At 36.5% G+C, this 26,259-nt stretch overlaps 1 protein-coding gene across 3 annotated transcripts; it reads left to right on the top strand.

Moving 5' to 3' along the window:
* The first annotated feature begins 110 nt into the window (after positions 1 to 110).
* On the top strand, positions 111 to 23,419 carry BORA (BORA aurora kinase A activator). 3 transcript variants are annotated; one of them, XM_036250004.1, is made up of 12 exons: positions 111 to 345; positions 1,206 to 1,374; positions 2,778 to 2,884; positions 6,028 to 6,073; positions 8,952 to 9,033; positions 12,567 to 12,632; positions 13,427 to 13,483; positions 13,908 to 14,134; positions 14,700 to 14,832; positions 17,723 to 18,333; positions 21,825 to 21,956; positions 23,119 to 23,419. In XM_036250004.1, exons 2-12 carry the CDS (start codon positions 1,222 to 1,224, stop codon positions 23,212 to 23,214), a joined length of 1,710 nt encoding a protein of 569 aa, XP_036105897.1. In that variant the 5' UTR covers positions 111 to 345; positions 1,206 to 1,221; the 3' UTR covers positions 23,215 to 23,419. The 3 variants fall into 3 exon arrangements, with proteins under 3 accessions (XP_036105897.1, XP_036105896.1, XP_036105898.1); XM_036250003.1 differs by lacking the exon at positions 111 to 345 and adding an exon at positions 350 to 459; XM_036250005.1 differs by lacking the exons at positions 111 to 345; positions 12,567 to 12,632 and adding an exon at positions 350 to 459 and having other exon boundaries at positions 23,119 to 23,393.
* Positions 23,420 to 26,259: the final 2,840 nt, after the last annotated feature.

Here is a 26,259-nt window from a genome sequence, read left to right as displayed (position 1 = left end):
CAATCACACCTCGCGTCCTCGGCTCTCGCCGGGCAGGCTCCGCCCTCGCGCTCGTCGCCGGCTTGAAGCTGGATTGATTTGAATTTGGAGCGTCGTTATTCAGCGCGGAATGTGGAGCGTGAAGTTGGCATTCGAATTTACTACGCCGCCTCGATGCCATTGGCTGGTTCGCGGACAGCGGTGCGACGCGATTGGCCAATCCCCCAGAAGCCCCGTGCCCTGGTTGGCCTAAGACAGCGCGGAAGCGGGGAGTTAAAGAGTCTGTGCCTGTTGTGGGAGCAGGCTTGCCCCCTGCGGAGCGCTGGAGTCGCCTTTGGGGGACTTCCTTTTTATACACACCGTTAGGTACGTTCTTTCTAGTTCCTGGCTTTTCTCCTGTCTCGAATTGGAGAGCTCGCTTTTTCCGGCTTTGGACCCGCGTGCCCGCTAGCCCTGGGGATGAATGGGAGCAACGAGGGAGTGAGTACCGAAGGGGAGACACCAAGAGAGAGTGATAGCGTGGTATGGAGGTGACACAGGCCTGAGTGTCCTCTGCCCTTTACCCAAGGAAGCCAGCTGCACTTCAACCCTCCAAGAAGTGGATACTTATTTTTCTCTCGTTGCAGCCCCCTTCGATTGAAGTACTGCAGTCTCGCCTTCTACCCCCGGGGTTCTTAGTGGAAGGAGGATATTCGAGGAGAGGCAACCGAAGGCGGTTAATTTCCATTGCCTAATCAGTCATTCTTGACGGGGGCTAATTTTCCAGAAAGGCACGCCTGCACAAGCTTCATCGTCCCTTGCTTGCTGTAAATAACTGTGGTTTAGTAACTGCAGCTAGATGGGGGAATTGCTGGGATATCCAAAAGATGTCCGAAGTGTTTAAAGATTTGATATAATGAATGAAAAGCTGTAGGTGCAAGTCCTCTAGTTGGATAGTTGGAAGGAATTGTGTGCCTAGTGTAACATTTAGTAGCCTGGGTGAAAACAGACCTGAACTCATTCGCATTTGGTTAACTGCTACTTAGATACCACTTGTTAATTCTATAAAATATCACCAATACCCTACGTCTCTAATTTTCAAGATTACTTGGGGGATCCCTTGAAAAAAATGTATGTGATGCTTTTTGGTAAATTTTTGTGAAATGATTGTTGAATACATTTTAATTGTCAAAATGAATGTTTATGGAACTTTGTGGGTTTATTATATATACTTCTGATCTCTTTAGTTTTTTTCTCTGTGCTATGGGAGACGTCAAAGAAACAAAAATGCAAATAACACCGGAAACTCCAGGAAGGATCTCTGTTTTAAATCCTTTTGAAAGCCCTAGTGATTATTCTAATCTCCATGAACAAACTGTCTCTAGTCCTTCTGTTTTTAAATCAACGAGACTACCAGTAAGTTATTCTTGACTAGTATGTACAAATAATTTTAAATATAAATATATTTTTTTACAAAGCAAGGGGAAATTTACCATGGAGCATATATCACTTGGAATGTGCTTTTTTAATTGTAATGTTCATTATAATCTAGTGGTTGGGCTAAAAACAAGTTAGCTAGAAGATCTTTTTAGTCAGCATTTCTCTTTTTCTATTTAATAGATAACGTTAGCTTCCTGCAATTGTGCTGTCTATAGTTGATATATAGCTATTAATACCATATTAGAGAAGAAGCTATGCCACCTAATTATCCACTCATTTACTCAGCAAACATTATTTGAATACTGCTATGTGCCAGATACAGTGCTAGGCATAGAGGTTACACTGTGAACGAGTTAAGGTCGTTAGACACAAACTGTCAAGGAGTTTATACTCTAATGCAGACTTTTTCTGTCAAAAGTCAGACAGTGAACATTTTAGGCTTTGCTGATCATCTGGTTGCTGTTATCACTATTTACCTGTGCCTTGTATCACAAAAGTGGCCATAGGCAATATATAAAAATATAAACATGGCCGTGTTCCAATAAAGCTTTATTTATGGGCACTGAAATTTGAATTTCATGTAATTTTTATGAAATACTATATTGTTTGGGGTTTTTGTCAACCATTCATAGCTTGCAGATTGTATAATGGGATAGATAACTAAAAAGCAACTTCGAAAAAACATGATACAGTTTATATTGATTCATTAATCTGACCTCATTTTTAATTGAATCATATTAAATTTTTAGTTATCTGTTAGTCTTAATAAAAATAGTGGAATGTCTGCAACTTAATCCTCAAAGCCAGAATGTATGGCATCATGGGTTTTTAAGCCTGAATTTGTGAAAAATATATTGTGAATTATAGTTTAGGATATAAGAATTTGGTTTAGTTGGATAGTTGAATGCAGAAAGAGAACACTGGTTACCATTTATAATTATTTTAAGGGTCAACTATTTTATGAGATTTTGCAGGCACTTCTGTAGTTAGGACTTTAATTTCAGTTCATTTTTATTGAAAGTAAAGACCTTTGGTAACTAAGAGATTTTTACGTTTACTTGGACATCACTGATGAGTGTTAATTATAGATTTTCTATACTGTAATACTCTGCTATGATTTCCCTATTATTATATAATTTAAAAAATCACCCAGAGGGAAGATTGGATATTTTAAAAGAGCTACAGTCAAGTCAAATATTTAGTGTGATTTGATTACCACTCACCATTTAATTTAGTGGTAAAATCAAATTTAAAAATATGAGGTGTAAGATATTTTTATATTATAACCATTCACATTATTTTTGAAGTTGACATTAGTTAGCATTTTGATAAACTATTTTAGTTTGCTTTTACTCATAAGCTCACTTTCTTTTATTAAGACTCCAGGGAAATTTAAATGGTCTATTGATCAACTAGCTGTAATAAATCCTGTAGAAATAGACCCAGAAGACATTCATCGTCAAGCATTATATTTAAGTCACTCTCGGTAAGTTTTCCCTTCTTGCACCAAAGTGTAATAACATACTGTCATGTGAAGAGAGAAGGAAATTCCAAAGTTGAATGTTTTTATATGTAAAAATAACAGGGAGGAAAAATTGTGATAAAGTTATATCTCTTCTAAATGAAGAGTTAGTTCAAAGAACTATATTCAGAAAGATTCCCTTGCAAACATTTGTTCCAAATCTGGGCAGGAGTTCTTTTCCTTTGAGGTAACCTTCTCTCTCTGCCACTTATGGGACAACTCTACCTCCCAGCACGATTGTGGCTTCTCCCATTGGATTGTTTTGTTTTTGGGTGGTGTAGGATAAAGCAAAATGCTGTTTCATTGCCATATGCTTTTAGGGAAGCTTAAAAATCCCCTTACCAAGTTAAGACACATTGAATGGAAGGGTATCTATTAGCAACAGAGAGAGCTTTTATAGACATCATCCGATTTGGACATAGGACACTTGGGGATCTGAATTACATTGTCTTCGATTCAACCTAGTCATCAGAACAGCCTTAAATTCTTTGTCGATGTATTTTTTAGGCTTCCAAGCGCTAGTGTTCCTCTGACTTGTGCTGCTTAATGATCACTCATATAATGAGAATGTGCACTTTGGTGAAACAGACCTAGTGTTTTTATTATAAATTGCAATGATCTGTAATTATAAATTACAGATAACGGTTTCATTAGTAGTTTGAGGGACTCTTTTGTTGTCACTTTCATAGTCTAATTTTTTTTTTTTAATTTGAAAAAATTGAACATTGGTATGACCAGCTTTTAATTTTTGGTCTTCTAAGACTCATGTGTGTTTAGTCCCAAATAATAGGTAATCCTTTTCCCTTTAGAATTCAATCCCACAAAGATGTACACATGTTGAGATGCTCTTGCAAATATTTTTCTGCCTTCTCTATCCCTTCCACTCTTGGCTTGGAAACATGGTGACCATTCATTCTTAATTAATGTTTACCCAAAATGTGGAATAGAATGGGGAATGAGCATAAAAGGATTTAACTTAAATCTAAATACCTTTGAAAGAGAAGGTAAAAATATCTAAAAGCAAATGAGTCACAAATGAGACTAATTTTTTATTTCCCACAAACTATATGCTTTATTTTCCCTCTTTTTATTTATGCAACCATGGAAAACTGTTATCTGTAAGTCAAGAGATATTTCTTGAGCACTGAGGAACTGAGGAACACTGAAGAAGTATAGGATGTTATTCCTGCCTTCTAGAGTCAACAGTACTATTAACCAAATTTGTAACACATTTCTATACTTACTAATTAATGATGCATTGTCTGGGTAGGTTTATGAATCTTGGTGTGTATCAGTACCTATAGGAGAAGGGTAAAGAGTGGGGAAAGGCCCTAATTTTAATTTAATTTACTAATGTAATTCAGTGAATTGTTATGGCTTCACCAAGGTTAGTAGGTATACTTTTAGAACAGTTTGATTCATTCTTAGCAATGACTTTCAATGTTTCTTACTGTCTGATTCAAGTTTCCTATATCAGTGCTTCCTACCCTTTTCATGCCATGCTACACACACACAAAAATAACTGTAAGGAATAACGGTGTAAACAAATGAGTGAGTCCATAGAGGAGGTAAACAGTCCTGAACCCGTTCTCCTCTAAGAATCCATCCAGGGTATACCTGTAACCTATATGCATCATGCCAGTGTTCTATAATATACACATAATGTCAGGATACTGTACCCTATGTGATTTCTTAGAACCTTCCATGATCTAGCCCTGTAACATTTAGCCAAACTGATTTTCACTGCTTTCAGCAGTTACCTGAATATTTCAGGTCCTTTAAGTCCCTCTAATGAAATAGCAGAAGGTTTCTGAATGAAGTTTTGCTAGATCAGGGCTTACTAATACTATATGCTGCTATTATTATTATTATTATTATTATTATTATTATTTACTGTCATTTTTGACCTGATTATGTTCATGATGAATGAAGAGAACAGAGTTATCCTCAAAATGGCCATTGTTCTAGCTGAGATATGGGGATTATCATTGAAGTCTTTCTCACAATTTCCTTATTTGAAACATCCACTTGATTTTAGTTTCTGAAATGTGTACATAATTGTATAAATTTTGTTAAGCCAAAGACAGATATATACATAAAAATATTTTGAGAGAGCAAAAGTATCTTAATAATTTATTGATGGAAAGCAAATATTCTTTCCTGAAACATATTAAAGAAGTGGTCCTAGCCCTGGCCGGTTTGGCTCAGCGGTTAGAGCGTAGGCCTGCGGTCCGGAGAGACCCGGGTTCAGTTCCTGCTAAGGGCACGTACTTCGGTTGCAGTTTGTCCCCGGTCCTGGTTGGTCATGTGGGTGGCAGCCACTCAATGTGTCCCTTTCATGTTGATGTTTCTCTCTCTCTCTCTCTTCCTCTCTTTCCCTCCCACTCTATCTGTACAAAAAAATGGAAAAATATCCTCGGATGAGGATAAAAAACAAAACAAAAAAAATAAAGAAGTGGTCCTACAAGGCTGACTACTGAGTCCTTTGGTAAGTGTATGCCTTGTGCTTGAGACCCAACATTTTATATTAAATCTCATAGCTGATATATTTTTGTTAACTATAATTGTATATTGCATCAAGTGTAAAAAATTCATTTGGACAAAAATTTTTGTTATTTTATTTCATAATTAATAATTTTGCTTATTTATTCAGCCATCTGAGGGTGATAGTTTCAGAGTAAGAGTTGATTCTAAAATTATGACCATGATAAACTTACTGTAGTTGAAGAAAATAAATTTGGACAATGTTTAGATTTCTGTGGAATGAAATACTTACTAATTTGTTGTGATTAAAGGATAAAGTTTATTCAACTTACTTCCACTATGTTGTTAATAACAACTTTTAAATTATTATCAATGTAAGCCTTTTAAAAGAAAATATTATTCCATTCAAACTGTGAATGGAATAGAGGGAGTTCAGCTTTTAACAGCACAATACTGAATATCTAAATAATATCATTAGCTAAATGTGATAAGATTACAATTTTTCTTTTAAAATGAGCTTACCAGTTTTCAAAAGAAAGAAATTATTTATTTGAAAGGTTATTTTAAATGTTCTATCAGCTGAAGTAATGGCCTGGTTATTTTTCTTCTTTATCTTTGTATAGAATAGATAAAGATGTGGAAGACAAAAGACAAAAAGCCATTGAAGAGGTAACTTAAAACTGTTACTGATCATTAAAGCAGTTAAGCATCAATTTCACATGCATGTCACCTCTTTTAGGAAGACTTCCTGCAAATCCTTGACTCTCCCAGCTGTGTGAGCATGCCCCTCTAGGCTCCCATAAGTTTGTTGTTTTTCAGCTATGTCAATGCCTTGTACTTACCTGCTGTCGTGATGATCGATTTACTGCTGTTTCTCCCATAGATAGAATTCTTTTTTGACCTATATTGTGCTTCATTCATCTTTTCATTCTCAGGGGGTAGTACAGTTTGTGTCTTCCTTGTGCCTTCATAATATTGATTAGCACAAACTTCTGTTTCAAGTTGGAGTTTATATAGAGGAAGTTTTAGACCTTGAAAAATCTAGATTGGCATTGGTAATGGTTTTATCTTTTGTTATTGTTAATACTTTGGAGTTTTAAGACAATATATTTAATGAAATAAAATGTCTTACTGATAAGTAGAAAAGGTATTTTACAAATGTAGAGTTTTTTTAAATAAAAATAACGAGCTAAGTTTTTCACTTTTGCTTCTTTGTTTTCTGAATTCCTCTTAGAGTGCAAGTAAGGGTTATTATCATGTGTTTCCTCAAAGTCTTTACATCATGGCAACATTTTTTATTTTTGCTTTTTCCCTCACTAGCCCCCTCTACCCATCTCTGTTCCTTAGCTATACTTGGCTCTTATGTACCCCAAAAGACTTTAGCTATGGCCTGTTCAGAGATCAAGCCTCCTCCTGTACTTACTTTTCCAGTGTCGGTGTTATCATCTTGTAATTCAGATATACCATGTTTCTGCAGAAATAATTTCATGTGCTTTACTCTAAACAATATCTACTTTGTAATCTACCTAGTAATTCAAAATTTTCATTCTGGTCCAATCACTTGATTCCTCCCCAATTGAATATTCTCAGACTCTTTCCCATTTCCCAACATTTTGGAAAATACCCATTCTTTTTAGAATCCTCAATTTTAAAAGGAAATTCAGCAGAAGACTTAAGAAAATGAAGTCAGAGTGAAGATTAGGGTCCGTGTATCAGACAGCTTAAATTTTTTCATATACATATTTGAAATAGAATGAATACACACATAGTAAAAATAAAAAAAAGTTCAAACTGCAAATAAAAAGTATCAGAGGAAAACCAGGAAATTCTTGTTCCCCCATCCCACTTTCTAAATTAACTACTGTTACCATTTATACTTTCACATTTTATGCATGCAATAGATTGTGGTCTTTAAATATTTTCCACATATAGAATCATCATTCCCATACTGTTCTGCATCTTACTTTTTTTTTTTTGCTTAATCATTTTACCTAATTTTTTGATTATCAGAACATACCAATTTTTAGTAATGCCATAGTATTCCATTGTATGAATGTATCATAACCTAACCCAGCCCCTATCGATATTTGTTTAGGTTGTGTTCGGTGTTTTTCTATCACAAATAATGCTTCAGTGACCCTCCTTGTACATATATATCTTTGTGTAATTAAAATGGACCTGCTAAGTCAGACGCAGGCTGTGTTTTCAGTTTTGGTATAGTTTGCCATCTTGCCCTCCGAAGAGGTTGTACCAGTTTTTACCCTAGCTACATTGTGATACTTCCTGTTTTCTCATATCTGCAATACTGGTCATTATCAACCTTTTAATTCATGCTACTCTCACTACTTTAAAAGTTTCTCTTGTTATTTGGATTTGTATATCTTTCATTTTGAGTGAACTTATGCATGGCTTCATAATTTTGGGGGTCCTTTATATTTTTTCCTCTGGGGATTAACTATATTATAACCTCTGCCACCCACCCCTCCTTTTTAAATCTTTTCCTCATGCATTCATAGGTAGTTTAGTCAAGGCAATTTGTTCTTGGTTATAGGTATAGCAGTATATAAAGAGAATGTTTAGAGTTGCCCCAAAAACAAAGAAAGGAAAGGGAAGAATGCAGTGTCAGGCTTAATTTTATATCTAGAATGAAAGAGGAAAGACATGTATCCAAATGCTTTATCTCCATTTGAGTATACTAGCCAGTGGTGTAACTGCTGGTGTAACAACTGGTCATCTGGTTGTGGGAAGAGTATGAGTGTTAGTGATTGCTGCTATTTATGATGTAAGAATTCCAACTGTGGCTAATGTTAAGTTACTAACATTACATTACTGAATGGGTAAAGAAGTGTAGTGGTACACCATTATATGTAAGAGTTCCACCATACAGATAAAAAAAACATAACCTTGAGCTTAGATGTTAGTAATGTGAAATAATTAGCAAGTGATTATTTTATTTATTATCTTTATTTTTAATATAACTTATTTAATTATAAGTTTATGTCATTTTTAAAAATTTGATAATATTTAATAATACACTATTTGATTTTCATTTTTGGGGGGAAAAACATGACAAACTACTGAAATTACATTGCAAATAACCGAAATAATATTTCTTTAGATTATATTACCATTCAGAGTTAGCCAACGATGAGCATATTAGTCCTAATTTCTTTTGCAACATTTAATATTTTTTTAAATTAAATTTATTGGGGTGACATTGGTTAGTAAGATCATATAGGCTTCAAGTGCATATTTCTGTGATTCAGGTTTGCTTGCAGCTTATTTTATATTTAATATTAGCTTTGCACAAAATTCCTGAAAATGTCTTAATTAGATTTTGAGAGCTCGTATAAGCCAGCTAACACACCATTCATACTGGCTTACTTGCATATGACTCTCCATTTATCCTTTCCTCTCCTTTATCTTGCCTTTTGTAATTTCCCAAAAAAACAATTGGGGAAGAAATTAAAAATATTTTCTCTATATTTATTGCCCTTAATATTTAGGGGAAAATTTGTGTCTAATTATACTACTTTAATCTTACCAGTTTTTCACTAAGGATGTCATCGTACCCTCTCCTTGGACTGATCATGATGGGAAACAGCTTCCAGAGTATCATCTCAGTAAATGTGAGTAGACTAAAAATAATATGAATAAAAAGTCATACAGTCATAAAAACCAATGAATGTGAAGCAACATATGAAGTGTTATTTTATCTACTTTGGTAAGGAATATGCTATAAATTGCTTTGCTTTTTGCTAATTGATTTCTTATAAAAGTAGAGGAAGAATGGACACTTGACCTCTGAAACAGTGTAATATAGGGGATTATCTGCAAAATTAATAGGGAAATTGAAGGGCAAAGCAGTGATCTTTCAAATATTTTTTTACCTCCAGGAACTGGTTATCTTATATTTGCTCTCATCGTCCTTTGGGTCGTGAGCAATTTCGTTGGAATTGCCCACTCTTTTATGTAGCATACACTAATTATGATTTAAGTATAAGAGAATATTTGTTCCATTCTATATCACAATAATAATGGGTAAAATGGATTGAGCAATTTTCATGTACTAAGAGGGTGCTAAGTGCTGTAAGCATTCCTTACAATGGTTTATCGGAGGTAGGTGCTATTATTGGCCTTATTATATAGATGAGAAAACCTGGTTTATGAAAGTTTAGAGTATTTGTTTCAGGCTTACAGATATGATAAAAGTGGTAGAACCTAGATTCAGGCATTCTCCCTGGCCGGTATGGCTCAGTGGGTTGGAGCATCATTCCATACACCAAAAGCATGTGCAGGAGGCAGCCAATTGATGTTTCTCTCTCACATCACTGTTTCTTTCTCTCTCCTTTCTTCTCTCTAAAATCAATTTAAAAAAATAAAAACAAACTAGACATTCTCAGTTCAGAGTCTATATCCTCAGCCATTACAAACTTTAAAAGTGGATATAGACCTCCTGCTACTATAAACCAGGAAGAGTGACTTGATCAAATTATTCAATCCTTTTATACTTCAGTATTGATTGGATTTGGGGGTGAAAGAGAGAGAGAAACATTAATTTATTGTTGTACTTATTTATGCATTCATTGGTTGATTTTTTATTTGTGCCCTGACCTGGGATCAAACCTGCAACCTTGGTGTATTAGGAGGATTCTCTAACCACTGTCTGAGTACCCAGCCAGGGCTAGACTTAAGTTTTTTATTTGTAAAATAAAGGGGTTGAACTACGTGGCTGTCTGTTAACGTCCCTCCAGCTCTAAAATTCTATATCCAAGTTAACATTTGTACAGACACTAGTTTGTTCCTCAAAATTCTTTAACTTTTGATTTTTGAAGAGGTGAATCAACCTTCTTATGTGATCTTTTTTTATAAAATAATTTTATATGTCAACTATCCTGTTTTTAGGTATAGTGATATGGGATCAAGAAGTTGCTAAAAATACAACAGTCTTTTTTAGGCGCTAATCTAATCCAGCTCATGGTGACAAGAGTGTAGCAGTTAATAGAATGGGATCTAGAGCCGTGCTATCCAGCATGGTGTTAGGGGACAGTTCTCCATGGTCTCACATTTCTGCACATCAAGTGAGGAGTAGTACAGATGGGTTGTTTTTTTTGTTTGTTTGTTTTTTTCCAAACTGTCTTTTCAAGGATGTTTGTATTATGAACATCCTTGGAAGGTAGATATAGCGAGTCCCTACAGAGCAGAGAGTAGGTTTTGTGTCTTCATCTAGACCAGGTTTGCTTGCAGCTCATTTTAAAAGAATGGGATTTCCCCCAAATCAGCAGTTACAAAATAGTCATGGGGATATAAAGTACAGCATAGGAAATGTAGTCAACAATATTGTAATAACTATGTGGTGTATCAGGGGGATACTAGACTTATTGGGGGATCACTTCATAAGCTATATAAATGTCTATGCACTATGCTGTTCACCTGAAACTAATATAATATTGAATGTCAACTGTAACCGAAGAGATAAAAGGAATGGGATTTCCCAGGTTCAGGTTTCCTCAGCTGTGATGAAAACCCACTGTGCGTGCCACATCCACCTTGGCTGTTCCTTGTCACCAACTTGGGACTTAGGGGCAAAGGGAACTGACGTGAACATAAAGCTTCTGCTGCCTGCTGTGCGGGAATAGTGAAGTTTTATGTCTTGACTCAGAAGCCCCACATCTTCCAGCATCCGTGGAACGTAGACACGTTAACTTGTCGTCATGCAAGCAGGGTAAAATGAAACATTTAAACTCCTAGTCACACTGTTCACATTTCATGTTTAAGGTATTTGGATTCTAGCCTAAAGACCAAGGACATGACAGGGCTTTTGGCCATGGAAGTGCCTTGTTTGCATTTGCCTTACAGAAGGTCATGCTGCCTACAGCAAAGAAGGCATTTGAATCTCGAGTTTTAGATTTAGAGTTTTGAATCTAGAGTTTTGGATTTAGAGTTTTAGTTTTTGCCCGTTCTGATAGTATTTAATAGGAGACTAGCTCATTCACCCACCCCACACACTTACTCATTCGCCCATTTACTTATTTAAGTTTATTAGGTTACTGGGCTTTATTCTGTTACTGTGTTTTAAGCTTTCTAGGGTATTCTTGGTCTCCTTGCTTTTTCCTTCTATTTTGCTTATAATAGTCATTTGACATTGTATATTTTAATTTTTTTACCTGATGATTTTCAAGTTATGAAGCTTAATATTTAGTTACTAACTTTCAATTAAAAAATAATAATTAGCCCTGGCCGGTTTGGCTCAGTGGTTAGAGCATTGGGCCTGCGGTCCAGAGAGACCCGGGTTCGGTTCTCGCTAAGGGCACGTACCTCGGTTGCAGTTTGTCCCGGGCCCTGGTTGGGTTGTGCGGGTGGCAGCCACTCGATGTGTCCCTTTCACGTCGATGTTTCTCCCTCTCTCTCTCCCTCCCACTCTATCTGAACAAAAAAAAATGGAAAAATGTCCTTGAGTGAGGATTAAAAAAAAAATTATTTCCAGCCATATTTTTTACTCCTGCTGTGAAAAAAAACAGCATGCTTTTATTACCAAATTTTAGGTTTTTTCAAGGTGATCTGGCATTTTAATTCAGACAGTTTATCCAAACTCATTATTCAAAAACATGAAGCAACAGGTTTTGAGGGACTAACACACATACCAGCCTTTTAAGACTGACATCGTGGAGAGCAACCACGATTTCCTTCAAAAGGATTACTTGATGCCTCCTTATTTGCGATATAGTAATAATCCTTCAAGTTTTATCTTTGTGCTCCCTTAAAATTAGAAAGATAAACATAACAGAAATATGCCAAATTATGTACTTGTATATACAGACATTTATTTTTTAAATGTAAAATAAAAGTTTTCATAGCCCTGTCCGGGTAGCTTTGTTGGTTAGAGTGTTGTCCCGATACACCAAGGTCACGGGTTCAATCTCCAGTCAGGGCACATACAAGAGTCAACCAATGGATAAATGAATAAGTAGAACAACAAATTGATATGTTTCTCCCTCCCCTTCTCCCTCTCCCTCCCTTCTCTCTCTCTCTCTGAAAATCAATAAATATACAATTTTTTTTTAAGTTTCCACTTTGTTCATTTTTTACTCTGGAAAAAGTAACCCTGAAGTAAATGAAGAATATAAAATGTGTAAAATTTTTCACTTAAAATGTTTGACAGGTATTAACACAAATAATGAATCTCCAGTTGGAGGAAAGCTGACTGTCCATTCTGAGAAAAGCAATGGTGAGTGTGATATATTCTGAAAGGAAGTATGTTCCACATTAAGTCACATTTTACTTTAAATTCATTTCATGTGATAACACTTTACTCTGGAATTGAAATTGTTTACTTTTTTGACTGAGCTGCATAAGAACCGACTTTTTAAAATAATTTGAATAAATACATACAGCCATGTTTCAGAAATAGCAATAGTGTGCTTGTTTGTGTTTTGTTCAAAGCATAGGAATTGATGTCTGATTTGGAAAGTTTTTGTTTTTTGTTATTTTTATATCCTCAACCGAGGACATTTTTGCATTTATCTGCAGATGGAGCGGGACGGAGAAAGGGAGGAAGAGAGAGAGAAACATCAACGTGAAAGGGACACATTGAGTGGTTGCCACCCGCATGACCCAACCAGGGCTGGGACAAACTGCAACCGAAGTACATGCCCTTAGCGGGAACTGAACCCGGGACTCCCTGGTCCGTGGGCCGACGCTCTAACCGCTGAGCCAAACCGGCTATGGCTCTTTTTTTTTTTAATTTGTTAATATTGGGAAATTTATCTCCATATATAGGCTGGCTTACTTTTTTATTTAAATGCCAGCAGAACAACCAGGAGTTAACTTGAGCAAATAATAGGTTTACAGTAGAGCTGGCAAGTATGGGAAATCACTTATAGACAGGTTACATGTTATGTAAAAGGAAGCATAAATGAAATAATTAGTTTGGCTGGAACATCATGGGGAGATGGTTGATTGGGAAGCATGTGCTTGCATTGATTTATCCATGTTTGTATTTTTTTATCTGCTTATTTCCAGCTGCTTGTCAGACATTGTTGTCTCTTCCTGTGGATTTTAATTTAGAAGGTGTATTAGGTAAGTATTATATTTACTTAAACTTTTAATAACTTAAACAAAAGGTTTTGTTTTGATGGCTTTTTGTAAACTGAAATATGTGGCAGTATCTTTTTCTAAAAAAGTGGGCATATTATCCTGAAATTTCTCTCTCTTTTTTTTTAACCTGCCCTGAATTAGCCTTCTTATCACAGAACTTTACTATAGACGTAAACTGTTTATGGATACATTTTATTGGTATTACTTATTGTAATAACGAAGCACTCCAAAAAGAAGTAATAATTCCAGGTTTTAAACATCATGTACGCCATTAAACTTTGCCCTATTATTTGAAAACAATTCAAACATATAATATATAGTGGTTTTTAAAACATCAGATAACTGAAATCTAATTGCTCTTCAAAATGACTGGCTTTGCCTTTTATTCTGTTAACCTTAAATGTAGGTGACTATTTTAGAGCTGATGAATTTGCAGATCAATCTCCCGGAAACCTCAGTTCTTCATCTCTCAGAAGAAAGCTATTTTTAGATGGCAACGGAAGTATCTCTGACTGCTTACCTCCAGCTTCTCCCAGAAGTGTTCACAGCAGTGCTCAAACATCACTTGAGGTTTTTTATTCAATAGATCTATCTCCTGTACGGTGTAGGAGCCCTGCGCAGACACCAGGTTCGGTAAGCAGTGTATTAAAAAGTGGCTGATTAGTTTACTAAAGATGTACTTGGACCTTGGTGCTGTATTGCACTTGAGAAATAGTTGCCTTTTGGGTTTTATATTTCATAAGAATTATATTAGTTCACATTTTGTCATCAGGGTTGTATTAGGTCAGACTTTCCATTTTTACATTTTAGAGGTAAAAGGAATAACCAAATTTATCACGTGTCTCAAGGAATTTCGATGTAAGTTATTTCTTGAATTATGCTAGATTTTCAGTATCACAGCTGGATTCTCATTAATGGAGTAATTTAATTAAAATTTTTCATAAATAGCTGCTTAGTATGAAATATAGTGGTTTGTTTAAATCCAGTGTATTTATATTTTATTTGTACTAACATTCTGTTTCAACGTTTTTCTAATAATCTTCGTAGCTGTCCTTGTTACAAGATGCCTTGACTTTTGGGGACTGACCAAAGTTTATATGATGTACTTTATAAATGGGTTTTGAAGATGAAGATAAATAGCATATAACAGAGCTGAGGGAAAGATCCATATAATTTTATTTATTTATTTTTATCATAGGGGCAGTTTTCTTCCAGCCCTATTCAGGGTAGTGTAAAAAAATACAGTATGGAAAGTATAACCAGTCCTTCACCTATTTCTTCACCCACTTTCTCACCAATTTCGTTTCAAATAGGAAAGACACCACTCTCAGGTATGTCTCATGATATAATACCTAATTTAAATTTTTATATGATCACTTTTTGTTATTATAGAGGCTCTTTTTTAGCTTGTTCTAACTATAGAGCTCTGAATGACCAACCTTTTAAAATTTAGAAACTGTTCTTTTTTAACAAAAGGAACCATTTACCTTCAAAAACAGTCTCAGCAAAGTTCTATTCTAGTGTTAAATACAGGTGATTTGATTAGCAGTGTTTATATCAAATATTCTTATAAAAGGAGTCAAAGAAAGATGGCAATTTTAGAGATAAGTGGGTTTGGTATGGTTTGGTTTGGCTTCTGACCTATAGGTTCACACTTTGGTAACCATACATGTCTATTTTATAAACATATTTGTTTTAGTAAGGTTTTTAAATCAAATATGTAATGCATGTGGAAGTTTTCAGAGAAAATATTTGCCTTTGCAGTATATCAATTTATCTGGAAAAAAAATGATAGCACTTTTTAAATTTTATTTACAATAAAAAAAACTTCATTTTTTAAAGAAAATTAGAAAACTGAAAATGGTATTTTTTTGTTAGTCTTTCCGTTGTGTTTCTCTATTCTGCTTTTTTTTTTTTTACAAAACATTAGGAGTATTTTCGGAGGTAACTCAAGTCATTTATTATTGTCTGGAACCATGAATTTGAATCACTATGTAATATTCCATTTCATGAATGTATTATTTGTTTCAACTGTTGGTAAACATTTATATTGTTTCTAATTTTAAAAAATCACATAACTAATGCTTATCCTAGTATATACATTGCACATATTGATATCCTTGGTTAAATTCTTAGAAGTGGAATCATTTGGTCAGAGAGGGGGGGTGAATATTTTTAAGGCTTGATGAATTTCATCAAGTTTACTTCATAAAAGGTTGCACCAATCGAAATTTTCATCAGTAGCATATAAGACACTGAGTTTCTCCCCATTCAGAATCACTGGTGTTATCATTCTTTTTGAAGTTTGTTAATTTTGTACATTACAAAAAACTCCTACTGCTTTAATTTTTGTATTTCTGATTATTATGACATTAAATTCTTTCTGAATGTTTATTGGTCATTCATTTTGGGGTGGGGACTGTTACGTACATTGATGTTTCTGGCCTCGGTTGATCAGAGGGGACTGGAAGCACAGAAAGCAGAACCGCGGCCGGGAGGGGCTGCTGGGTTTCGTTTATCAGGCACAGCTCTTCACTTTGGCTGTCACTTGATTTGTCCCGTATCTTCTTTGTATATGAACAGTATTGTTATACTAGCAGTATGCTTGTGAGGAGATAATCCTCAGGGAGTATTTTGTTTAATTTAGTGCCACAGGAATTATTTTTGAAGACCCTTGTCTTATGAGACACTTTCATTTGTGCTTTTGTGCCCCCCCCCCCAATTGCAGCTTATATATTTTTTTGCATCAAATTCTTTAAAAAAAATTTTTTTTCTATTTTTTATGAGTAAATTATTTCCATTTTATTTTATTCTACATAGTATAATTAATATCTTTATTGTTGAAAGTATTACAGAGGTGCCTTCATTTTTTTCCCTATTGACATCTCCCCCCACCTTCACCACATTGTGTCCATAGGTTATGCCTATAAGCATATAAATTCTTTGGTTTATCTCTTCCCACCACCCTACCCCTCTTCCCTCTGAGGTTTGTCAGGCTGTTACAGTTTAAATTTAATATTAGTTTCAGGTATACAGCATAGTGGTGATTAGACAATCATATACTTTACAAGTGTTTGCCCCAATATTTCCAGTACCCACCTGGCACCATACATAGTCATTACAATATTATTGACTATATTCCTTATGCTGTGCTTTATATCCTCTTAACAATTTTGTTACTACCAATCTGTACTTCTCAATCCCTTCACCTTTTCCGCCTTGTACCCCAAACCGCACCTTCACTCTGTTCTCTATCTGTGAGTCTGTTTCTGTTCTGTTTCTTTGTTCATATTATTCTTTACATTCCATATATAAGTGAAATTGTATGGTATTTGTCTTTCTCTGACTGACTTACTTCACTTAGCATAATACCCTCTAGGTCCATCCATGCCGTCACAAATGATAAGGTTTCATTCTTTTTTATGGCCGAGTAATAGTCCACTGTATATATGTACCACAGCTTTTTTATGCATTTATCTGTTGATGGGCACTTGGGTTTCTTCCACATCTTAACTATTGTAAATAACAAAACAAAAAGACAACCTACTGAATAGATTTGCCAATGATACGTCCAGTAAGGGGTTAATATCCAAAGTTTATGAAGAACTCATACAGCTCAACACTAAAAAAGATGGTGTATTTATCCTAAATGATGGACAGATAGACACTTCTCCAAAGAGGCCATCTATATGGCCAATAGACATGAAAAGATACTCAATGTCACTAATCATCAAAGAGATGCAAATTAAAACCGTAATGAGATATCACCTCACACCTGTTAGAATGTCTGTCCTCTATAAATCAACAAATAGCAGGTGTTGGCAAGGGTGTGGAGAAAAGGGAACTCTAGTGCACTGTTAGTGGGAATACAGATTTGTGCAGCAACTATGGAAAATAGTATGGAGGTTCCTCAAAAATATCAAAAATGTAACTGCCTTATGACCTAGCAATTTCACTTCTGGGTATATGTCTTAAAAAACTCAAAACACTAATTCAAAAGAATATATGCACACTTATGTTCATTGCAGCATTATTTATAATAGCCAACATATGGAAGGAACCCATGTGCTGTTGTTTTTAACAATAAAATTTTACTTCAGTAAACAACACAACTGTTAATAGAAATCGATTTTTTCCTGCCATGAAACATGATGATCATTTAGGAATGGCTTTTTCATTTTTATGATTATATGATGTAATTTTTCTCTCCTAATCTTTTAGAACAAAGGAAGTTTACTTTTCATTCTCCTGATGCTTCATCTGGAATAAATTCTAAAGGAATTAGTAATTCATGTATCAGAAGTCCTTATATAGATGGCTGCTCACCAATTAAAAATTGGTCTCCTATAAGACTTCAGATGTATAGAGATGGTACTCAGTATCGGACCTCAGTGATTCGAATACCTTTTACCCTTGAGGCTCACAGTGAAGATGAAGAAGATAAAGCAAGTGTTCCTTCCACAGATGCCTCATCACCCGCTATGGACACTGCCGGAGTCCACCTGCGGCAGTTGAATAGTGATGCTTCTTCGCATGGCACACATTTAGTAGTGACTTCCATGTCTGTTACACAAAATCAGTCCAGTGCTTCTGCAAAAGTCCTAGCACTGCTGCAGGATGTTGAAAGTGAGAAGGAAAATAACACTGTGGATATGGTTGATCCTGTAGAGACAGCAGATGAGAACACTTGGATTAAGGAGCCGGTGGATCATGGGAATTCACCCCTGACTGATTCTGTGAGTGGGATTGCCTTTAGCATTGAGAACTCTCATATGTGCATGTCACCTCTTGCAGAAAGCAGTGTCATTCCATGTGACAGCAGTAACATTCAGGTAAATGTTAACTGTTCATATTCTATAGTTCTTTAGCCTTTTTTTCCCTAGGACTATGGTAAAAAAGAAAATGCATTAAATGTGAGGACTATATAGCATTATATAATTTTAAAAAATATATCAGTACTAGGTGATGTCAGGTGGGTTAGTTGTGATTTGGACTCATGATGCATATTTAATATTCACATTAACTGATATTTGGTTGGAGGAGGAAAAGATGAGAGCAGAAATCAAGCAGTTCTGTTTTTATTTTTTTAATATGTCTTTATTGGAGTTTTTTTTTAGAGAGAGAGGAAAGGAGAGATAGAAACATCAGTGTGAGATATATTGATCAACTGCCTCCTGTGCGCCCCCTACCAGGGATTGAGCTCGCAACCCGGGCATGTACCCTGACCAGGAATCGAACCAGGACCTCTCAGTCCATGGGACAGTGCTCAATTCACTGAACCACACCAGCCGGGCAAACAGCTTTTTTTTTTTTAATACTCACCTGAAAATATTTTTCTGTTTAACATCAGATAGACTGAGAGGGAGACCGAGAGAAACATCGATGTGACAGAGACGCATCGACTGGCTGCCTCCTGCACAACCCTGACCAGGGCCGGGGTCAAACTGCAACAATCGAACCTGCGACTCAGTGGTCTGGCCGACACTTAACCAATGAGCCAAACTGGCCAGGGCAACGGCTCTGTTTTTAAAGAATGCAGGAGTCAGGCACCTTCTCAGGATTTATTTCTCTTTCACATGGAGCTAGTGCCGAAGGAATTCACTTTCCTTTATAGCATTTTTGTATTCTGAAAATACAGTTATTTTGGTTTTTCATTTGTATTATTAAGGGAGGAAAAAAAACTGAGCTTAGAGCACTTTCATGTTTTTTGTACTTTTTTTTTTTTTAAATGTGATTACTTTGTTTTAACTTTAGAGAAACTGGCATATTTAATTGAGTAAGAGAAGGATAAGTGCAAAAGAACAAAGAAAACTAGGAATTGACAGGATAATTATTAGTAAAAGGTATCAGTTAATGTGTCCTTTTCAAGTACCAGAGACCATACCAAGTATTTTATGTTCAGAATCTAATCCTCTTGATAACTAACAGCAGATGCAATAGATGCCGTCTGTAAAACGGTGATTCATTCTATACATTTGGGAGCTAAAGCGTGCAGGATGGGATAGAATCTACAACTGTGATGGCAGGATTAGCAAAGGTAACCCTTCCACTTTTATAGAAAGACAGAGGCAGAGAGCAAGAATGGGTGTGAGTGCAAGTATTTGTAGCTGGGGGGGTTGGGGTGGGTGGGGCTCACATGGGGAACATGGGCTTGGGGGAGCACGAAGGGCAGGTTTCAGTTTCTCTCCTAGCTGTTTTATAAATTTCAGAAAGCAACTTTTTTTAGCTTGTTCCCTCTTTTTTAAAAACAGGGAGTGATAATGGGATTATGTTAATGCTGTGATCTTTGTGATTAGGGGTAATGGGAGCACTGGTTTTCAGTAAGTAATGGGAGACCGTCCTCTGAAAGGAGGCAAGCAGGAGGGACAGACAGTGAGGGTGAGTGACGAGGGGAGGGCTGGGAGCTGGGGCCACATTTCAGGGAACACTTGGTGAGCCACAACTATTGTCAGTTGTGAACCTTGAAAGATTTTAGAAAACCACATCTGATTTATGTGGGAGAAAAATAAATTTAGTAACAATGTGTAGGATGACTGGCAGTAGAGACACCATTTAAAGGCAGCACAGTCCAACTGGAAGAATATAAACAGTACAGTCAGAACTAAATTTGAATTAAAGTTATTTACCGGCTGTGAGATCTTAAGGCAAGATCTACTTGACAGTGAGTAGAACATGCCTTTTTCTTTCTTTTTTTTTTTTTTGGTGGTACATGCCCCTAGCGGGAACTGAACCGGGGACTCTGGTCTGCAGGCTGATGCTCAACCGCTGAGCCAAACTGGCCAGGGCGAACATGCCTTTTTCATCTTTTTAGCTCCTCATACTTCTCAGCTTTAACATGATACTGATGCCTACCTTTTTGTCTGGGAGTAAGGAGATGATCCGTTTTGTCTGGCTGGTACCTAGTAGGCATCAACGTTAGTGGTCCAGATTAAAGCAGTGGTCAGCCACATTTTACAAGGAGCCCATTGATCCTTTTCTTCCTCGAGTGGGACAGACTTATGTGCCTTACTCTCTACTGTACTGTTAACTTTCCCCATGATATATCCAGTTATATATTTAGTTTTGAGTTATATAAGCCAGTTGTTTGGCACTGGTGAATAATAAGAGTTATTGGCAAATTCTCTGAAGGCAATCTGATAATTACATTTTTGACCAAATAGCTGCTGAGTGATAGCTGAACAGCGTGTTTGCCCTGGGATGTCACAGGTTTTTACTCAAATGGAACATGACTCCATAGTGAGCACATACACATCCATCCCTGAAAACTGGAAACATTTTTCTCATGATAGAATGCACTTTCTAGGCTAGTCTCATGTTTGTGATGGGGGCAAAGGTATATACCTTTTCCTTCCCTCTGATCCCAATTTGCAAAAATAGGGGCTTAAGTGCAAGGTGAATCCTTGCAAGGTTTTGTGTTGGTGCTCAGTGCTATGCAGGTAAATCCAGTGTGTGTAGTGGACAGGGACTTGGGATCCTCAGTCTTGAGTACCTCATTCTCCTCGACATTGTGAAAGTTAATCTTTGTGAGCCTTAGCTTCCTCATTTGTGAAGTTAGTCGGGTTGTAGTAAGGAGAAATAAGAATGGTATGATATGGAGTACCATATAGAAGGCCTGGCACTTTCATAGGTACTCAAATGAATATATGTACTAAAACTGAAATTTGCTACAATCCCATTTTTTCTTTTGCTCTCTTGGGTCGTAACAGTGTGCCCCAGAATGCTACAATTTCAATTAAATGAAAAGTTGAACATCTAGAGCCATTATATATGTAGTATTATGAAGCTAAGATTTCAACAATGGTGTGAGTGTAATGTAGCCCATCTCTTTTAAAATGTGTACACTTTTGAATACTCATAAAGATAGATTGTATTTAGAGATGCAAGGAAGCCACTTGAAGACAAGCTTGGTAAATGAGTTGGAAGGTGAAGTTGATTGTAATCCTCACTTTCGTCTACTGAATGTAATCACAAGGTAACAGGAAAGCATGTTCTTAGTGGCTTGCTCACTGATTCTAAAGAAAGTTACAAGATGGTGAAGTGACTGCTTTGAAGAACCAATTCTATGTAGATCTACCTTTTAATTACCAGTATTAAATAATACATTGTGTTCAGTTGTGAATGATAGTATAAAGATTCACTTATGTATTTATATATATTATATAAACCATGTATTTTATGTGTATATAAAATTCATTGTATAAATATTTTAAAATAAATTTACTCAGATATAAAAATTCCTCAAAATAAATTTGTGGATAAGTGAGTAAGTTTGCAACATTATCCTTAGCATGTGTTTTTTTTCCCCCTCCTCATTCCCATCCAGATGGATAGTGGCTATAATACACAGAACTGTGGAAGCAATACTGTGGATATGGTTGGGGCAGAAAGTTACTGTAAAGAAAGTGATGCACAAACTTTGGAAGTTGAGACCAAACCTCAAGTTTTTAATACAAAGGTATGGAAAAAAACAGCTTCATGTGGTTGTAGATTATAAGTTCACTAAATGTGACCTTTTTCAGCCTACTTTTTTCCTTCCGTTTTGCTTAAAATTGTGTTAACTGTCATGTTTATACCTCATCCTTCAGGTGATTTAACAGCGGGAGGTGATTTTTAAATGGAAACACTTTGTTTTCCAAACTCTTCTGCTCTGAAAGTTTTAAAAACGTTTGGAGGGGGAGACCTACTTTGGAACTGGTACTTGAAATCAGTTCCTGAAAACTAATGGAGAATAGGAATAGAAGGTGCCTAAGAGGAGGAGACTCAGAGGTTTTTGCCTCTAATATTGTCTCAAAGCTAAACATAAAAAATAATTTTGATTATTAGAGAGGGAAATAGTACAATAGCGAGACTCTGCATCAAATTAAGAACACTCAAAGGGCTATTAAAATCCAAAAGCCTTTATAGATTTTGAATGCTGAATGAGAACACGTATCTTATATACTAAATATTTATAATTTATACAAAACTACTGTTGACATTTACTAAACCTTCTAGATAGCATGGTTATAACTGTTCACATTTTAAGAAACCCATCATAATTTTAGGCACTATCAGGAGAATCTTTAATTTTTCGTATGACAGTTTATAATAAACGCAATAAATATCAGCAAGTGTGCTACTGAACATAACTCTCCAAATCAGAATTAAGATTTAATATGGAGCCCACCTTATTTTCCCTTTCTTCCATTTTGTCATGAGATGCAATTGTATTTGTCTGTTTAAAAATGAGAGATAGGAGCCCTGGCCGGTTTGGCTCAGCGATTAGAGCATCGGCCTGCGGTCCGGAGAGACCCGGGTTCGGTTCCCGCTAAGGGCACGTACTTCAGTTGCAGTTTGTCCCCGGCCCTGGACGTCGATGTTTCTCTCTCTCTGTCTCTTCCTCTCTCTCCCTCCCACTCTATCTGTACAAAAAATGGAAGAATGTCCTCGGGTGAGGATAAAAAAAAAAAAAGAGATATAGGAAATACTTTTTGATACTAAACATTGATTTGTAAAAAACCCTATCTTCACTGTCTCTGTAGAAACTGTATTCGGTTTTTTAAAAGTTCTCATAATAGTTGCATCCTCAAATAGTCCTATTTAAGCTGAAAAATAACGTATTTTCTTCTCTTTCACAGCAAGACCACACGACACAGAGGTGTTGGATGAGAACAGCAAATCCTCAGTACAGCAGTCCACAGAATACCTCTCTCAGAACCAAAGATTATCGCTAAATAGCTCCTCGCATATTTTTTATGCACAGGATCAATAATGTGATCATTACTGGGAAAAAATTGCTTCAACATTTTTTTCCCCTCCTTAATGTGAAAAATCAAGGGCTTAATTTAGTGCCATAGGCACAAACAGAAAAGCACCTGGAACTTTCAACAAGTTGCTGAAGTACAAGTTTATTTTTTTGTCAATAAATATTTTTGTACTCACCTGGAGTGATGTGTTTTACAATAAAAAAAACTTGTAAATGATGACTTTGCTTCTATCCTATTGTTACTGGGTGGGGAGGGCCTCATCTCCCCTAGTTGCTTGTGGAAGTGGGTTCTTGGGGTACCATTGGAATAAGAATTTTCAGAGGCCCCCACAGGAGGATGAGATATGGTAGAGTTTTATTTCCATGGAATTATACCCCTAGGTTTCCAAGGTCCCCTTTCCCTAAGTCCAGTCATGGAAGTGTAGCTGGGGCTTCAGTAGGGTTAAACAGCCAGTGTCCAGGGGTCCTTTCCATGTTGCAACTGCATCCAATCCAGCATCAGGCTAGTTTCTCATTCCCTGCTGTAGTCACTGTGTATGGGGTCTGCATGGCCCTGGGCCAAGGGGCAGTGCAAGAGAACTGAGTGCCAAGAGCAACTAGAGAACTCCTTTGTCTAGGGGATTATGTATTCCAAAATTTTTGTGTGCTTGCAGTGGCCACACCCATTCTGGCCAATGAGTTCTGTTCCCAGGTATAATTGACAGGTAAGCACCTTTCCAATGTCACCCCAACTTTATGGGGCATGTGCCTACTTCCCCCAGTGTTTTGCAGGAAATGGACCAGTGGTTCCAGTGGGGAGTGTCTAGCTGTAGTTTCCTGGTGAAGCTGCCCAAATGACATGCCTATGTCTGCCCTTCCCTTTGCTCCTTTCCTAGTAGGAATAACTAGCCAACTACAACAGTACCCCTACAGGGTCAGTGAACTGCTTATTAGTAAGCCTGATAGCACTGCACTCGGCAGTTCTGAGAACATGAGCTGGAAGTACTGTTTTATTTTATGTAAAAATATTTGAATATACAGATGAATTTTAATTTATAACCTATGTGAAAGAAGTCTGATTTAGATAGAAAATTAATTTAATCAGAGGTAGGAAAGAGGTTTTAGGCGGGTTTCATTCTTGGACTCTACATTTCTGTGTAGAAATTCTTAGTTTCAGTGATAACTGACCTGGTGACTACTTTAAAAAGTATAAATACTAGAAAGGCAGTACTAACAGCATCTTCATATTTATGTATTGTTTTTATTAGTGGGATAAATGTGGGATGCCCAGAATATTTTCCATCCCTAGGGTAAGCACATCCTTCCAGCTCAAGTTTGGCTAGGGAGAGGACTAAGAACATGGTAGAACCAGGATGAACGGTGGGAACCAGGTGACAGTGGAGTTCCTGTTAGGGCTTTTAGACCTATGAAGTAATGGTTGAGCATATATGTAAGTATTTAAAAATTTATATTCACATTGAGTGTAGACTGGGTATATAAGGGAATATTCTTTTTTTTTGGTACGTGCCCCTAGCGGGAACCGAACCCGGGACTCTATGGTCCGCAGGCTGATGCTCCAACTGCTGAGCCAAACTGGCCAGGGCAGGGAATATTCTTTACTTCAGGAGAATGTAGAGTCATATTTGCAAAGCACCTTTTAAAAATCGCCTGATTCATAAAGGAGTAATTCATATGCAGCCCTAGGAAATAAAACCATACTAACAATGTGTCATTTTTACCTTCTTTTGTACCCTGTAAGCTTATCACAAACCTCCAAAAAATGTTTCTTACTGTGTACTTGGCTCCACACACCCCCCTCCCCATTCCCCAGCACACTAACCATTAAAGCCATTAGCCACTAGATCCACTGCATTAGGAACTTGAGTCCTTAATCACAGGTTTTAAAATTGATAAAAACAAGACTATTGCTATACATAAATTGTAGATTCTAGGAGTATGAGCTTTCCTGGCTATGTTTGTTTGTTTTAAATAGCACAAGTCAACAAACTGAAGAAAACGGTGACTCTAACTTACACCACCTCTCTTACTTAACTACTTGATCTGAGGGACAAAAACCTCAATCTTCTCATCTGCTAAGTGGGAATAATAGTCCCACTCAAAAGCTTTTTAAGTGAAACATTCCATGTAAGCTGCTTAGTGTTAAGAACTAGCATTTTAGATTACGAAGGCAGAGGCTTTAAAGGGTGTAATAATAAGGTTTCTGTTCATCTTGAACTACAGAATAGGGACTAATGCCTGAATTAGACTTCCTCATAAATGAGGAATGAGAACAAATTTGGAAAGATAGACATAGAGCCAGAGCATCCTTGTTTTTCCAAGAAGTCTTCCTTTTCCTCTACTGCAGGTAAACTATGGTCCATGGGCCAAACATTTTTTAATGGTTTGGGAGGGGGAACTCAAATGGGTAATATTTTATGACACATGAGAACTACAAAATTTCCATTTCTGTGTCTCTAAGTAAGGTTCTGTTGGAACATAGCCATGCTCATTTGTTCACACACAGTCCACGGCTGCTTTGGCACTGGTAAGAGCAGAAGAGTTGAGTGCTAAGGTTGAGACAACCTGCAGGGCTAGCACAGCCTTAACTGTCTGGTCCCCACAGAGGCTTGTTGACTCCTGCTCTTAGTACCTTTCTTGGACCCAAGACAACTCAAGCTATCTTCCTTCAACTAAAACCATTCTGCCTCAATGTAAACATGTGTTCCTCAGTAACAAGAAACTGGGACAATCATCTACAATTACTGAGTACCTAAAAGTACACATTGCAATTATTCCTACTTAGTGTACCTCCTGACATATTTGCCACTCATTGTACCGCAAGCAAAGGCAGTTTACTTGATGGGTGATAAGTCTGGTACACTGTAGGTACTTTAGGGATCGAATACGCAAAGTAAAATGTTGCAAGGTAACTATCTCAAAATATTTTTGAAAATACCCATTTATCATTACTAATATTTGTGGTTAACAAGAGAAGTAGTCACTCTGGCACACCAAACTGTAATATTTCAATCTG

The sequence above is a fragment of the Molossus molossus genome, unplaced genomic scaffold (assembly GCF_014108415.1).
Source record: "Molossus molossus isolate mMolMol1 unplaced genomic scaffold, mMolMol1.p scaffold_m16_p_9, whole genome shotgun sequence".
Classification (NCBI taxonomy): Eukaryota; Metazoa; Chordata; class Mammalia; order Chiroptera; family Molossidae; genus Molossus; species Molossus molossus.
This window is presented reverse-complemented; position numbering and strand designations above follow the sequence as displayed.

What these genes read in the sequence shown, in the direction of transcription:
- BORA (XM_036250003.1), top strand. An exon ending in TTATATTTAAGTCACTCTCG is followed by an intron (nt 2,885 to 6,027) that starts GTAAGTTTTCCC and finishes ATCTTTGTATAG; the next exon opens with AATAGATAAAGATGTGGAAG. An exon ending in AGGAAAGACACCACTCTCAG is followed by an intron (nt 14,833 to 17,722) that starts GTATGTCTCATG and finishes CTAATCTTTTAG; the next exon opens with AACAAAGGAAGTTTACTTTT.